This window comes from Trichoplusia ni, chromosome 18 (assembly GCF_003590095.1).
Source record: "Trichoplusia ni isolate ovarian cell line Hi5 chromosome 18, tn1, whole genome shotgun sequence".
NCBI lineage: Eukaryota > Metazoa > Arthropoda > Insecta > Lepidoptera > Noctuidae > Trichoplusia > Trichoplusia ni.
The window spans coordinates 6,689,080-6,701,374 of NC_039495.1; the positions used below are offsets into that span (position 1 = coordinate 6,689,080).

General features: G+C 34.7%; 1 protein-coding gene across 2 annotated transcripts; it reads right to left on the minus strand.

The window, feature by feature from the left end:
• Window positions 1–226: 226 nt before the first annotated feature.
• LOC113503217 lies at window positions 227–11,981 on the minus strand. 2 transcript variants are annotated; one of them, XM_026885103.1, is made up of 2 exons: window positions 11,537–11,981; window positions 227–4,102 (listed from the first exon to the last, which is right to left on the minus strand). In XM_026885103.1, exon 2 carries the CDS (start codon window positions 4,093–4,095, stop codon window positions 595–597), a length of 3,501 nt encoding a protein of 1,166 aa, XP_026740904.1. In that variant the 5' UTR covers window positions 4,096–4,102; window positions 11,537–11,981; the 3' UTR covers window positions 227–594. The 2 variants fall into 2 exon arrangements, with proteins under 2 accessions (XP_026740904.1, XP_026740903.1); XM_026885102.1 differs by lacking the exon at window positions 227–4,102 and adding an exon at window positions 4,711–9,002 and having other exon boundaries at window positions 11,537–11,750.
• Window positions 11,982–12,295: the final 314 nt, after the last annotated feature.

A 12,295-nucleotide genomic window follows, 5' to 3' on the forward strand; every position in this document is an offset into this window, starting at 1 on the left:
CCAATAAGGTTCATAGCTACGAGCTCGGTAATCGGCCACAGAATATCGCTTTGCTGGTATTTCGAGCACTGATGCTGAAACTTGTTTTTTATGAGATAACAATTTGATTGCCCAATGTGCCGGATTGCCATTGTGTCGCAGATTCTTCGACACCAATTCTCCGACAGAGTTTTCCGGTGTCTCTGCAGATTAATCGGTAATCTTATATTTAATAAAAAGAGGCGAATTCATGATTTTCGTTTATTAAAAAAAAAAAATACAAACATCTTAATTCTAACTGCTTTGTTCTTAAGTAAACGTCAGCAATAAATCTAAACATTACTTTTAAATATTTTGTTACTTTGACGATTGTACACTTACGTCGTATACTCTACATAATAGCTCCTTGTCTTAGCAATGATACAGTGCAGGGTTAAGGGAAAAAAACATTAAACATAATATTTTTATTGAATTGTGCATTCCAAAAAAGCTAAACTATTATAGCACACACTGAATACATAGTCTAAAAGTAGTGAGGGATCAACGAATTAGTTGAAGCAGTGATTTAGTGGTTACAATAATAAGGCGTCGCTACTCAGGATTACTCAGGAGTTTCTAAAATAAGTAACGGGAGTTGGGCTGATGTTGATCATAGTAATGCATCTTAACTTCGACCGAAGGATGTGATAGCAATTTCTCCTTTAATTCTTCATTGTTACGTAAACTTCCATTCATTTGTATTGTAAGCAAGTAACCTTGAATAAAATCTTCGTCAGACAAAAAGGCATCGTAAATTTCTTTTTTTTCATCGTCTTGTAATAAAGATATTACTTGATTCAAAGCTTCAGAGAAAAGTTTATAAATACATGGCATATATGTTGTTACATCCTCTTTTAGATATTGTAAACAAAGCTTACCAAATTCTGGAGCATTTTTTTTAGTTATGTTCATCCAATCTTTTAAGTCTGGATAAGCTTTTTCTACAAGCACGGTCAGGGCTACCATGAGTTTCCATCTAGTTAGCAATACATAGTTTTTGGTTAGTGACAAAGATTTATGCAATTCTGTTTGAATGTTCATAAACATCTTTAAAGGTATATTCATATTATTCTCAACAGCATAATCTCTTAAATCCGTTTGTATTTGGTTTATCAAATTCATGAAATTAGATCTTATATAGAAATGTCCATCACGACTTTCTTCCCACATAGTTAGAGCACGATTTAAAATGGGTAAAAGAACTTGCTCATACCTCTGTATTTGCAAGTTTTCATCTTTAGTGCACAGTACATAAGCGGACAAGACGGGTACAATTCCAGTGGCAACGTATACATGCATACCGTTACCCTTAGATTCAAAGAAGGTATCATCGACATGCTCCTCTATTAAGTCAACAACAAAGTTGGGACACAATCGTTCCATTATTTGTCTGGAATGCCAGATGAGATTCGACCTGAGTGCTATGTATTGGTCACGATCAGTTTCTTTTGCATTAACTATGAGGCTATTCATAAATTTATAACATTTCATCAGGTAGTTAGCTCTAACATTTATTGGTATTTTATCCACTCCTGCTAGAAGTTCGTAGATCTTTTTATCTTCTCCAAACGTCAAGCTGTCAATAAACATTTCGATTAGCTCCCAAAGAGCCACCGCTCTGTCTGGGTGTGTTTCCTTACAGAGGAGCTCGTGCGTAAATTTAAAAATTATTGCTCGTATACTAACATTCTTTGAAGATTTCCAACAATTTAAAAATACTGTGCTGCTGTCTTTATCGTTAAGCTTGCGATATGCGAATCTAATTCCGTGTTTTTGGATAGAAACTGGTGCATCTAACAGTTTTGGTATGTAAATCTTACTTTGAGATATATTCAAATTGTAAAATATAGCTATAAGAGAGGGAAGAGCAAATTGTAAGTAATCGCCTTTTGCATATGCCAAAATAGAGTCTGGAGGTGGTTGCGGGCGTGCGCGGTGCATATTCTTCGCAACAAAACGTTGTATGTTGAGGACATGATCATCGACCGTGTTCCAGTCAATTTTAGCTTGTGCTGGCTTGTATTTCTCTACGATGTCACTAAACGGCTCTTGTGTGAGTATAGTACAAAGACCACGCACAGACGCTTTCTTTTTGCTATCTTGATCATTCCTCTCGATAAGGTCATGCAAATAAGCTTCGGCCCAGTTTTTCGCTAACGTGCGTGACCAAAATGTGCGAAACTTAGAAAGAAGTTTTCGCATATAGATAGTGTCCTTAACTCGAAGCTCTTGTATCTCGTTGTTATAGCGCTCCAATAGTCGTGGATCATGTTTCAGGGCGTTCAAGCACACTGCTTCACTTGGATGCATAACTATTGACTCTTCGAACATTAATCTACGCCAAGATTTTTTAAAATTATAAATTGAAGACAAATCATGCTTCCAAGAGTTTGTCTCTCGGATTTTTATTAATTCCTTTATTTTATCAAGCACGTTCGAATAATCCTGCAGTTCCTTATTCCAATCTTTTAACAATTTCAAAATTCTTTTTATCTGGTTAACTGATTCAAGCAAGTCGACTTCTTCTTTTATGGGTTTAAATTGACCAAGCAAACGATCGTATAAGTAACGAAACACCTTTTCTCCTTGTTCTTCATTTAACTTAGTAACGTATTTTTGTAAAGTGTTAAATTGAAACCTGTTTTCTATGACTTCAGGTACCTTTTCGTCATGTATGACTTTGTATATGATAATAGACTCCCTGAAAAGACATTCATTGTAATGAATGTTTATTAAACCTTCATCATATATCATCATAGAATTAAATAGTTCGTTTAATTTATTCCATGTTTTTTCATCGTATTTGTAAATAGAGGTACCCTTTAACACCTCCGTTGTAAAGTGAAACTTGTTACTATGCGACTCGTTTTTGTTAGTTTCAATATAATAGTCCAATAAAGTGTAAATGTGCTTCATGTTATTATTTGCACATAACACGAGAACCTTAAGCATGTGATTTTTATCCCAATGGCTTACTCCTTTATCCAGCATTTGAGTGATATCTTCGAAAGCGCGTTCGAAAGTAGCAAATCGGTACCAGAGGTAGCTAGGACTACTGCCGTAGTTATGCATCTTTCTGAGAAAATAGGCTTCTGTACCTTCAACTAAATTATCGTCCGGAATGTCAGCGTTTTGTTTAACTATAAAAACTTTTTTAACAAAATCGAATTGCTCGTCTTTGGGCATTCTTCTTACGAAGTGTTTCAATGTGTCATAATCAAAGAGTGACCGATAAACATGCAATGTCGAATTAGCATCTTTATTAATCTGTGTACATAAAAATGTGAAAATCTCTTCCGGCTTTAAATATTTTGAAAACGTTGCTACATCGATGCTGTTCATATATACATGGAATTTGTCAAAAACCCTTTGTGGCGACTTTTTCATGATAACATGTGTAGCTTTATCATTGAATTTAGGTAATATTTGGTCCTTTTCTAATAAGTCAAGGTACTTATCGAGATCGACTTTTAAAAGGAACAGAACAGCATGTGCGTATTGATGGCTCTTGTAACGCTGGCTGTGTTCGAATACAATTTCGAAAATGTTGATGGACCTTTCACAAAGTCGTTTCCAGATCCTAATATTAATATGGTCGAAATGTTCACGAATTTTATTCCCAATGAAAGTTACTGAACAATACGGTAACCATTTAATTGCTTCAGTTTTTTTCGTCTCTTGAAGATAAAATTGTTCAGCTCTAAGTTCATCTTTGATGTTAAGTCTTATGTTTTTGTGAAGCTTGATATAAGCTTTGGTGCACATGTGTGGGTAAAGTTCCTTTTGTATGTACTCGGGGTTAATAATGTTGGAGTACTGTTGTTCAGTGATAAGCCAGGTGCTCTGGCTGATAGCTCTCGAAACGCATAGCATATCACCACATTTGAACACGTCGAGGATATAATTCACGTCTCGGTTGTGACACGCAAGATCCACATTAAATAAGTTTTGCACATCATTCTCGCTCAATTTGAAACTAGGCACTGTTTCATTGTTGGCGATGGCTTCTTTTAGCAGCTTATTGTAATTTTTACGTTTCGCTCCAAGTGTTTCACCATCCAAGTCTAGCGGCGCCATCTTGTACCTGCAATAAAAAAGTAAAAGCCTAAAAGTTCCATCTTGTTTTCCGTCTTTAGTTATATGACCATGTCAATAATTGTGAATAATAAATTGTCAATCTTGGACTCTAGCCTTCCCTCTTTTTATACATAAAAGCTTAATATACTTACACTAAAATTAAAATGAATTATCTTAATCTGGTCTAATCTCTTATCTAAATCTGGACTATCTTGCCAGTAAGTCTGACTGACATTTTAAAAACGATATTAATTTTGTCAAATCATATTAATGATTTTCAAAATTTCCATTATCCTTAGTGTAAAACCTGTGTTACCTGCCTGTTGTATATTTATTTGATTAGGCTGGATACTTTTGGTTCCTCATATTTTTATTTATTACTCAGCGATAGGCTATCGAAGCCGTTTAAAATAATATAAGTATGCATAGACGGGATAAGGTCGTGTTTTCTCTAGTGTAGACAGCTCTCGAATATTTTGTGATACTAAATTCTGTCTCTACTATGTCATTTGTAGGAACTACTTTCCTCGTTAAACTATTTAAAACCGTCGGTTATCTCCCTAGTATGTGTTTTGGTTAACAATCCCAATTCTGACGGAAATAAAACAAACTAGGGTATATTAATATGTTTATTAAAAGTGTAGTAAAATGCATGTGCAGGTGTGTCATTTAATATAAATGGTAAGCTTGGTTTTTGAGTAAGTACTAGACATCTGATAAACAAACTTATCTTAATACATAAAATAAATTACACCCAGATGCAGAACAGATGATCGCGCTCCTTACAGAAGCATCTGTCCTGTGTGGGAAACCGAACCAACCACCTCTGGCATTGTAGTCACGATCACTAACTACCAAACTCAAACCTCTTGGATCAACATCAAATCAATTATTATGAGTATGTAAGTAACTAATTAAATAAATTGGGCTTACTGTTTAAAAATGTAAAGTGAATAAAATCAGCAATCGTTAAATCTTTTACTCGTGATTGTGAAAGTCAATGTTCACTTTAATGTTATATGGTAGATCATGAAATAATTCATTTACATCAATCCAAGTGTAGAATAGACGTTCGGATGAAAACAGATCATAACCGGATTAAAACTATAAATTAAAGTATTAACTTGTCTTTTTACAAAAATAAGTTGAATATTTTATAAAGGTTGAATATTGATAACATATTTAAATATACAATCCTGTTCTACAAGAGAGACTAGACTACCTCTTATAGAATTATTGTTGCAGTAGTAAGAGATTACCGTTGCTGCGTTACTCCTGGTAGAGTTTTCACAACAGTTTCTGCAACATTCTTACTTAAGATGTAGTAGGAGGCCTGTGAAGCAAAAGCCCAAGTTCCATTTTTATAATTCATTGTCAGGCCAAGGCAAATCTTCATAATCTAAATTATAATGTATCTGCACTTCCTTGGATGGATGTGATTCAAGTTTTTCACGTATTCGTGCCACGATCTCCTTAATCTGATTTGAGCCATATTTTGGCATCACTTCACTGACTACTATGTAACTGGGAACGAAATCAAAGTCAAGCATGTGACTCAAGGTCTCAGCTGTAAATGTATCTCCATGTTGCAGATCTTGAAATGTTTTATACATGGCATGACCAAAACGCAATTGTATTGTTGGAAAGTATGTCTCGGTATCTTTCTTTAAATGCTCAAGAAATTTCAAACCTAATTTTGGTGATATTTTACTATTTATATCGTTCCATAGACTTGTCAGTTCGTCTGGTAACCAGGTGTCGACTTTGATGTTTGAATTTGCGAAGGGCTCAAATACACTTAACAATGATTTGTTTTCGTCAATTAGCTTTACATATTCCGTAGTCAGTTTCCAACTGGTGTATAATGTATAGTTCTTGTGTATTACTAATTTCTCTTCCATAAGTTTTTGTATCAGTGTAAATAATTGGGCTGGCGGTGCACTTTTATTAAGAGATACCAGTTTTATGAAATTCCAAGTCAAGCTTCTTACGAGACTTTTAAACTTGTTTTTGAAAATATATTCCCGGTCTTTGATGTAATCCCAAGATGAAAAAGCAAGTTCCATTGTTGGTAACAGCACTCTCTTGTACCTTCGTAACTGGACATCTTCATTTTTACTGCCTAATACGAAAATTGCAAGAAATGAAATAGCATTGCTGCGATCGCTTTTAGTAGATAAAATCTTTGTGTTTATTGGTGACAACACTTTTTCTACGACGAAATCTTCATCGAGCAATTCTATTATTTTTGGTGCATAGTCTAATAACCTGTCAACATACGTTTGAGCATTAGCTTTTTCGGGCAGTAACGTCAGAAAATTGTAAGACTTCATAAAAAAATGTGCTTGTATATCAAGAGGCAGTTCTTTGAGTTTCGATAGTTTGTTAAATATCTGTTTATTGTCATCTGACGACAAATTATCTATAAACATACTTAACAGTTCCCAAAGTTCTCGCTCCACAGATTTATTTTTCGTCTTACACAGAACATTATATGTTTGCGTAAATAGTACCGATCGAATTGACACATTTTTAGTAGATTGCCATATATTTGCATATATTGGTTTTATTTCGTGCGGTTGCAGTTTAAGAAAGGCGAAACGGATTCCATACTTCTGTAAAGATACCGGTGCTTCTAATAACGTCACCAAACAATCACGACTAAGGTCATTGCTCATGCAGGACATTACCGAATTTATTGATGGTACAGCATATTGCAAGTAATCCTGTTTAGCATACCACATCACAGTTTCAAGAGGAACAAGCGGTCTGGCTAGATGCAAATTTTGAGCAACATATTTGCGTAGGTTAATATCAGTTGGGTTGATTTCGCCCCACTTTATCTTAAAATCTTCTGGTTTATGTTTTTCTGCCATGTCTATCACTTGTTTTTGTGACATTAGCATGAAAAGACCTTTAATCGCAGCTTTCTGTCCCGTAGCGTTGTCAAGATTAAGCAAGTACGCGTCGGTCCATTGCTGCGCCAAGGTTTGGGGCCAGTAAACTCGAATCTTGGCGAGAAGTCTTCGTAGCGTAACTTTGTCGTTGGTTCGTAACACCTCTAATTCGTTATCGTAACTATCCAGTAGCTGTGCATTGTGTTTAAGCGCGTTTAAACATACTTCTTCGTTGACTAAAAATGTGAAAGAGTCATCAAACATATACCTTCGCCATGATTTCTTCTTGTTATAAACACTGGACAAATCTGTATTCCACAACTTATCCTTTTTAATGCTAGCTAGTTTTTTAATGTGGTCTAAAATGAAGGGATAGTCATTAATATCTCGCTTCCAATCTATCAGTAAACTCAAAGCGTTATTGATATGACAGACCATGTCGTTCAAATTCCATTCATTTTCAATGATCTGGTTTTGGATTTTTCCTGAAACAAACTTTAAGAGATAGGAGAACAATTTATCTTTATCTTTCTGATTCAGCTTGCCGCAGCTTTTTATGAAAGTATCAAATTGAAACTTTCTTTCCACTATTTCCGGCACCTCTGCGTCTTGTGTCACCTTGTGTATGATGATGGCTTTAAGACAGGTTTGTACGTTATTTTCCGATTCAGTGTATACTTCCATACTGTGGAAAATCTGTTCTAATATATTCCAGCTTTCTTCGTTGAAATTGTAACTAGATATATGTTTGAGTACATTGTAGACGAATTGAATTTTGAATTTGAAAGGTTCATTGATATGTTTTTCATAATAGTATTCAAGCAACGATTTTATGTTCTGTGGGCTATTTCTTGCACACTGAGTTAATACCGAAAGTATTAGACATCGTTCTAAAGGCGAAGATTCAGCTCGCATTAACTTTACCAAATTATTGAAAGCTTCGCTATATGGAGCGTGTATGTACCAATGGTATGACTCGACGTTGCAGGAAAAAGAAGTATTTACATCATCTGCTAAGCTGCACTCTACCTTGTGATACGGTTGTTCATTTGCTTTGTCTATAAACGTTAGCTTTATAAACTGATATCTTTCATCTTTTGGCATATTATTTATAAAAGGCTTTAAATTTGCATAGGTTTTCAAATACCGTTTTACTTTATCATTTTTACTTTGTTCATCGAGAAAAGCTTTGATACCAGATTTGTCCAAATGTTTGGCTACGACTGCAAGGTCGATATTTCCCACATAAAAGGGGAACTTATCCAAAATTCTTTGTCTACATTTTTTCATCAAGATCTCTGTTCGCCTTCGTCCCATTGGAGACATTCTGCAGTAATAATCACTTTGATCCAAATACTTCTTCTCCACTACATCTAAAAATTCTGTAGTGTGGGACCTTAACAAGAACATACATTCATCTAATGTAGTTTTTAGGGAGAAAACATCTGCTACATTTTCATGATACGAAATAAATGAGCTTGACTTTCGGCACAGTCGTTTAAATAAATTCCGTGGAATATTGCGGTTATTTTTTAAGACGACTTCAATGAAAGGCAAGGAGCAATTTTGCAGCCACTTGTACGCTTCCTTTGATTCTTTTAGATACTCGTAAAAAGCCTCAACCCTTCTTGTGTCCTTTAGTTTAAGTCGTATGTTAAGCATCAGTTTACTTATTGCTTTTGTTTGCATGCTTGGAAAGAGTTGTGAATGAAGATACTCAGGATTAATAATGTGTGCATACTGAGGATCTGTGATCAGCCACGGCGATTTCTTTATAGCTCTTGACACATACAGCATGTCATTAGACTTCAACACTTCGATTATAAAATCTACGTGCCTGGTTTTGCAAGCGAGGTCAATTTTAAATAGGTTGTCCAAATCACTGTCTTCGTGTTTAATTTCATTTAATACATAATTCTGTTTGGTCACAGCGTCTTGAACAAGTTTGTTGTAGTGTTCATGTTTCTTGCCAAGTGTGTCCCCTTCTAGCGTTATCGTCATTTTGATGAGCTGTAAATAAAATATTTAATTGTTTTAGAAAAAAACGCGTGTGTAGTCAACGATAACACTAGTATTCTTTGTATTTGTTTTTTTTGGTAAAACACTACTAGCAACTTTTAATAAAGGTATAAAACTTTCTAAATAAACAGGCTATCTTTTTGTCTTCAATGACACCATCATTGAAGACAAAAAGATCCGTTATTAATTAACACAGCTTACAACGATTACGAAAAACAAACAATTAGTAGAAATTCAAAATCACATAAACTAAATTAATTTAAATAATTTGGCCCGAATACCGGACCATGATCACCGCTCGTGATCTTACAAATTATAAATATTTAATCTTCTTTAATGAAAACTTTTTGAACTAAAACTTCTTTACACCGTGGTAGCTTCCAAAATGAGCCGATACGGGGCCATGCCATGACATGCCCATGCATTGCTCCATGTCGTTTAAATTATCGGGAGTGTCACTGACAATTCACAAAGTGTTGTTATAAGACTGCAGATACCATATATTGTTAGTCAGAACACAACTAGCTTACTTGAATGCACCCGCAACATCCATTGTCATTGCTATAACGGCTATAGGCTTACGCCGAGATATTTATTTATTTATTTACACTTTTATACATTAAATGTACAATGGCGGACTTAATGCAGAGATATCAAGAGGTAGGTGTGCCTATAAGTAAAGATCGTAATATAATCACGTATGTTATCCTAATTAAACATACATAAAGTGCAATATGTAGACTTACTTATTTACATACTAAGGAAAATAATACTAGTACATAAGATATATTACATACACATACTTAGATTTAAGAATTAGGAAGATGAAGGTTGTAGAGATATCCCGAGTACTTACTCCCGAGAGAGAAGGTGATTGGTTTCTCGTCTTCTTTTTCGCGTGGTCGCTTGTGCTTCGATCAGTGTCTGATTGTTTTGCCCGCTTCAAGGGGTTACTCGAGTGAGAAAAGGGAATGGTATCACATTCTTGTTCGGTCATAGTGCAGTTGTCGCATGCCGATCGAAAAGAACTTTCTTTTTAGGTTATGCGTAAGTTTTTATTTATATTTTATGTATAGGTTATCGGAACAATATACGAAGCAATACGTTAGTGTAAGTGAAGAATAGGATGAGGAAAATATCGCACGAATTCACTGCCTTTAGGTTCCGCGAATACAATACTGATACACTGAGTAGTATTTTTAAATAAGTCATTTCAAAAGATAACCCGATCCTCTATTACAGCTTTAGCTATAATTAAGGTTAAAAAAGGCGTCTATTCTCCATCACCCAACTCGAAATTAATACGCGCAAGCGAACAATTTATTGTACAGGTGATTGGTATAAAAAAAGATATTTATTTTCTAAAGTAATGAACCTTCGCTGCCTGCATTTGTGCCGGCTGGTTCGGATAGTCAATGCAATCATACCGTGGTATTTGCTTATCTTTGATTAGCGGATTGATATTTAGATTGTAAGTAAACAACGAATATTAATATTGATAAAGTTGATGAACACTTAACACACTTTACTATCTCGTTTGTTTAACTACTTTGTCTGTATCACTTCAATATCGGATTTTTCACGTAGGTAATGACTGAAAATAGTTTTATAACAACACTCACACGGGCGAACAATTACCTACCTCTGACCTCTGTATAGCTATAAATTCCAAGGTCAGGAAAAAATCGAACTTGTGGTATTAACAAAGCTTTAATTTGTTAGTTAGGGACGTAGCATTTCAGTTTTAGTTACATTAAGTATTTGATTTGAAGAAATTAACGTTAGAGGGTATTAATTATTTTGCTAGTCACCCCAGAAGAAACTTTCATATCGTTTCTATTTAAATTTCACCCTCATCCAAAATTACGCGAAACTAATATCGATCCCGAATATGGTAATTTATCTTTCGGATATCCAGTAGTTTGTCGAACGAATTGAAATCGATGTTTACATTTATAAATAGCCCAAATCTAATCCCAACTTTGACGCCAGTTATTTTGCACATGTGGGTATATTTTGTACAGTATAGGATCATAGAAAGATAACAACTCATAGGGACAGTGCATACGTAAATTACACCTACCTACGTAACTATGCCTAGTTTCTAATATAGGTAGTAAAGCTGAATAATTTTGTTCGAACGCGTCAAAAGTTCTATTCAAGGAATATAATAAGGATATAATATATCACTGTTTTAACAACTCCGCAGCCAAATAATCATAACTATTGTTTGTTGCGCGGTACTGAGCTAATGAATTGATTTGAGGAATTACTAACACGTAAACGAAGTCGCGGGAGACGGCTGGGAAAAATAAGCGGTATTCCCAGTTCCTAAATATTGATACTACAATATTACAGCCGGGATTGCAACGGATAATTTTAGGTACCGAAATAGCCTTGAAAATAGAACACAAAAAAGTGTACTATTTCGCAAAGTTTGGCTATGACCTCATCTCATCAAAAGCCGATGTGATCCCTGAAGTGGCGTCTCAAACATTGTTATAATTAGTTCATAAATAACTTACTTTCTGAAATTTCACGCTGTCGTCGTAAAGAATTGGTCTTCCAGCCTGCTATGATGCACTAATCGAATATTTAATTGTGAAATGAATTAGGAACCGGTGTATATGGTGACTAACACACAAGTTCACTGCCTACGTAATGACATCAACAACTCAATAGAAATGTTACAGTTCATAAGTAAAAGAGCTCAATTCCCTAAAATATTTAAAGGATTTTGTGCCGTAGCACCTCTATTTTAGTGTTCAAATCCACTTGAGCTTTCTACTTGTTTATCAGTCACTATAGTTTGTTTTCTAATTTTACCATTATGGAAGCCATGGCTTTTGGCTCATTCTTTCACTTACACTGAAGGAATTATTATTTAAGCGTGGCCTATTATAAAAAAATAGAATAAATATTTATTTCAAATGTTAGGAACCTGAAGGGAAAAGACTGAACCCTAATTCAGGCACCGCTGTCTGTCCTCCGGCTATTGCCAGGCTCTATCTCATGATTCATGAAGCATGATAGAGAGTTGATAATTTGAACGATGACTCTTTTTTCTCTTCGAATTTTGGTTTTGAAAAGGTTTTTATAAGTGTTTTCGAGTGCTGAAAGTAAGCAGATTTTAATGAGAGTTAAGTATGATGTAGGTAAACATGTAACGTACGCAGGTACCTATTGAAAATAGAATAGCAATATCAAACTTATGCTATTTATTGCTTTTTCTTATGTATCAGTTCAATAACAGTACAAATGTTTTTTTTTGATAATTAGATAAT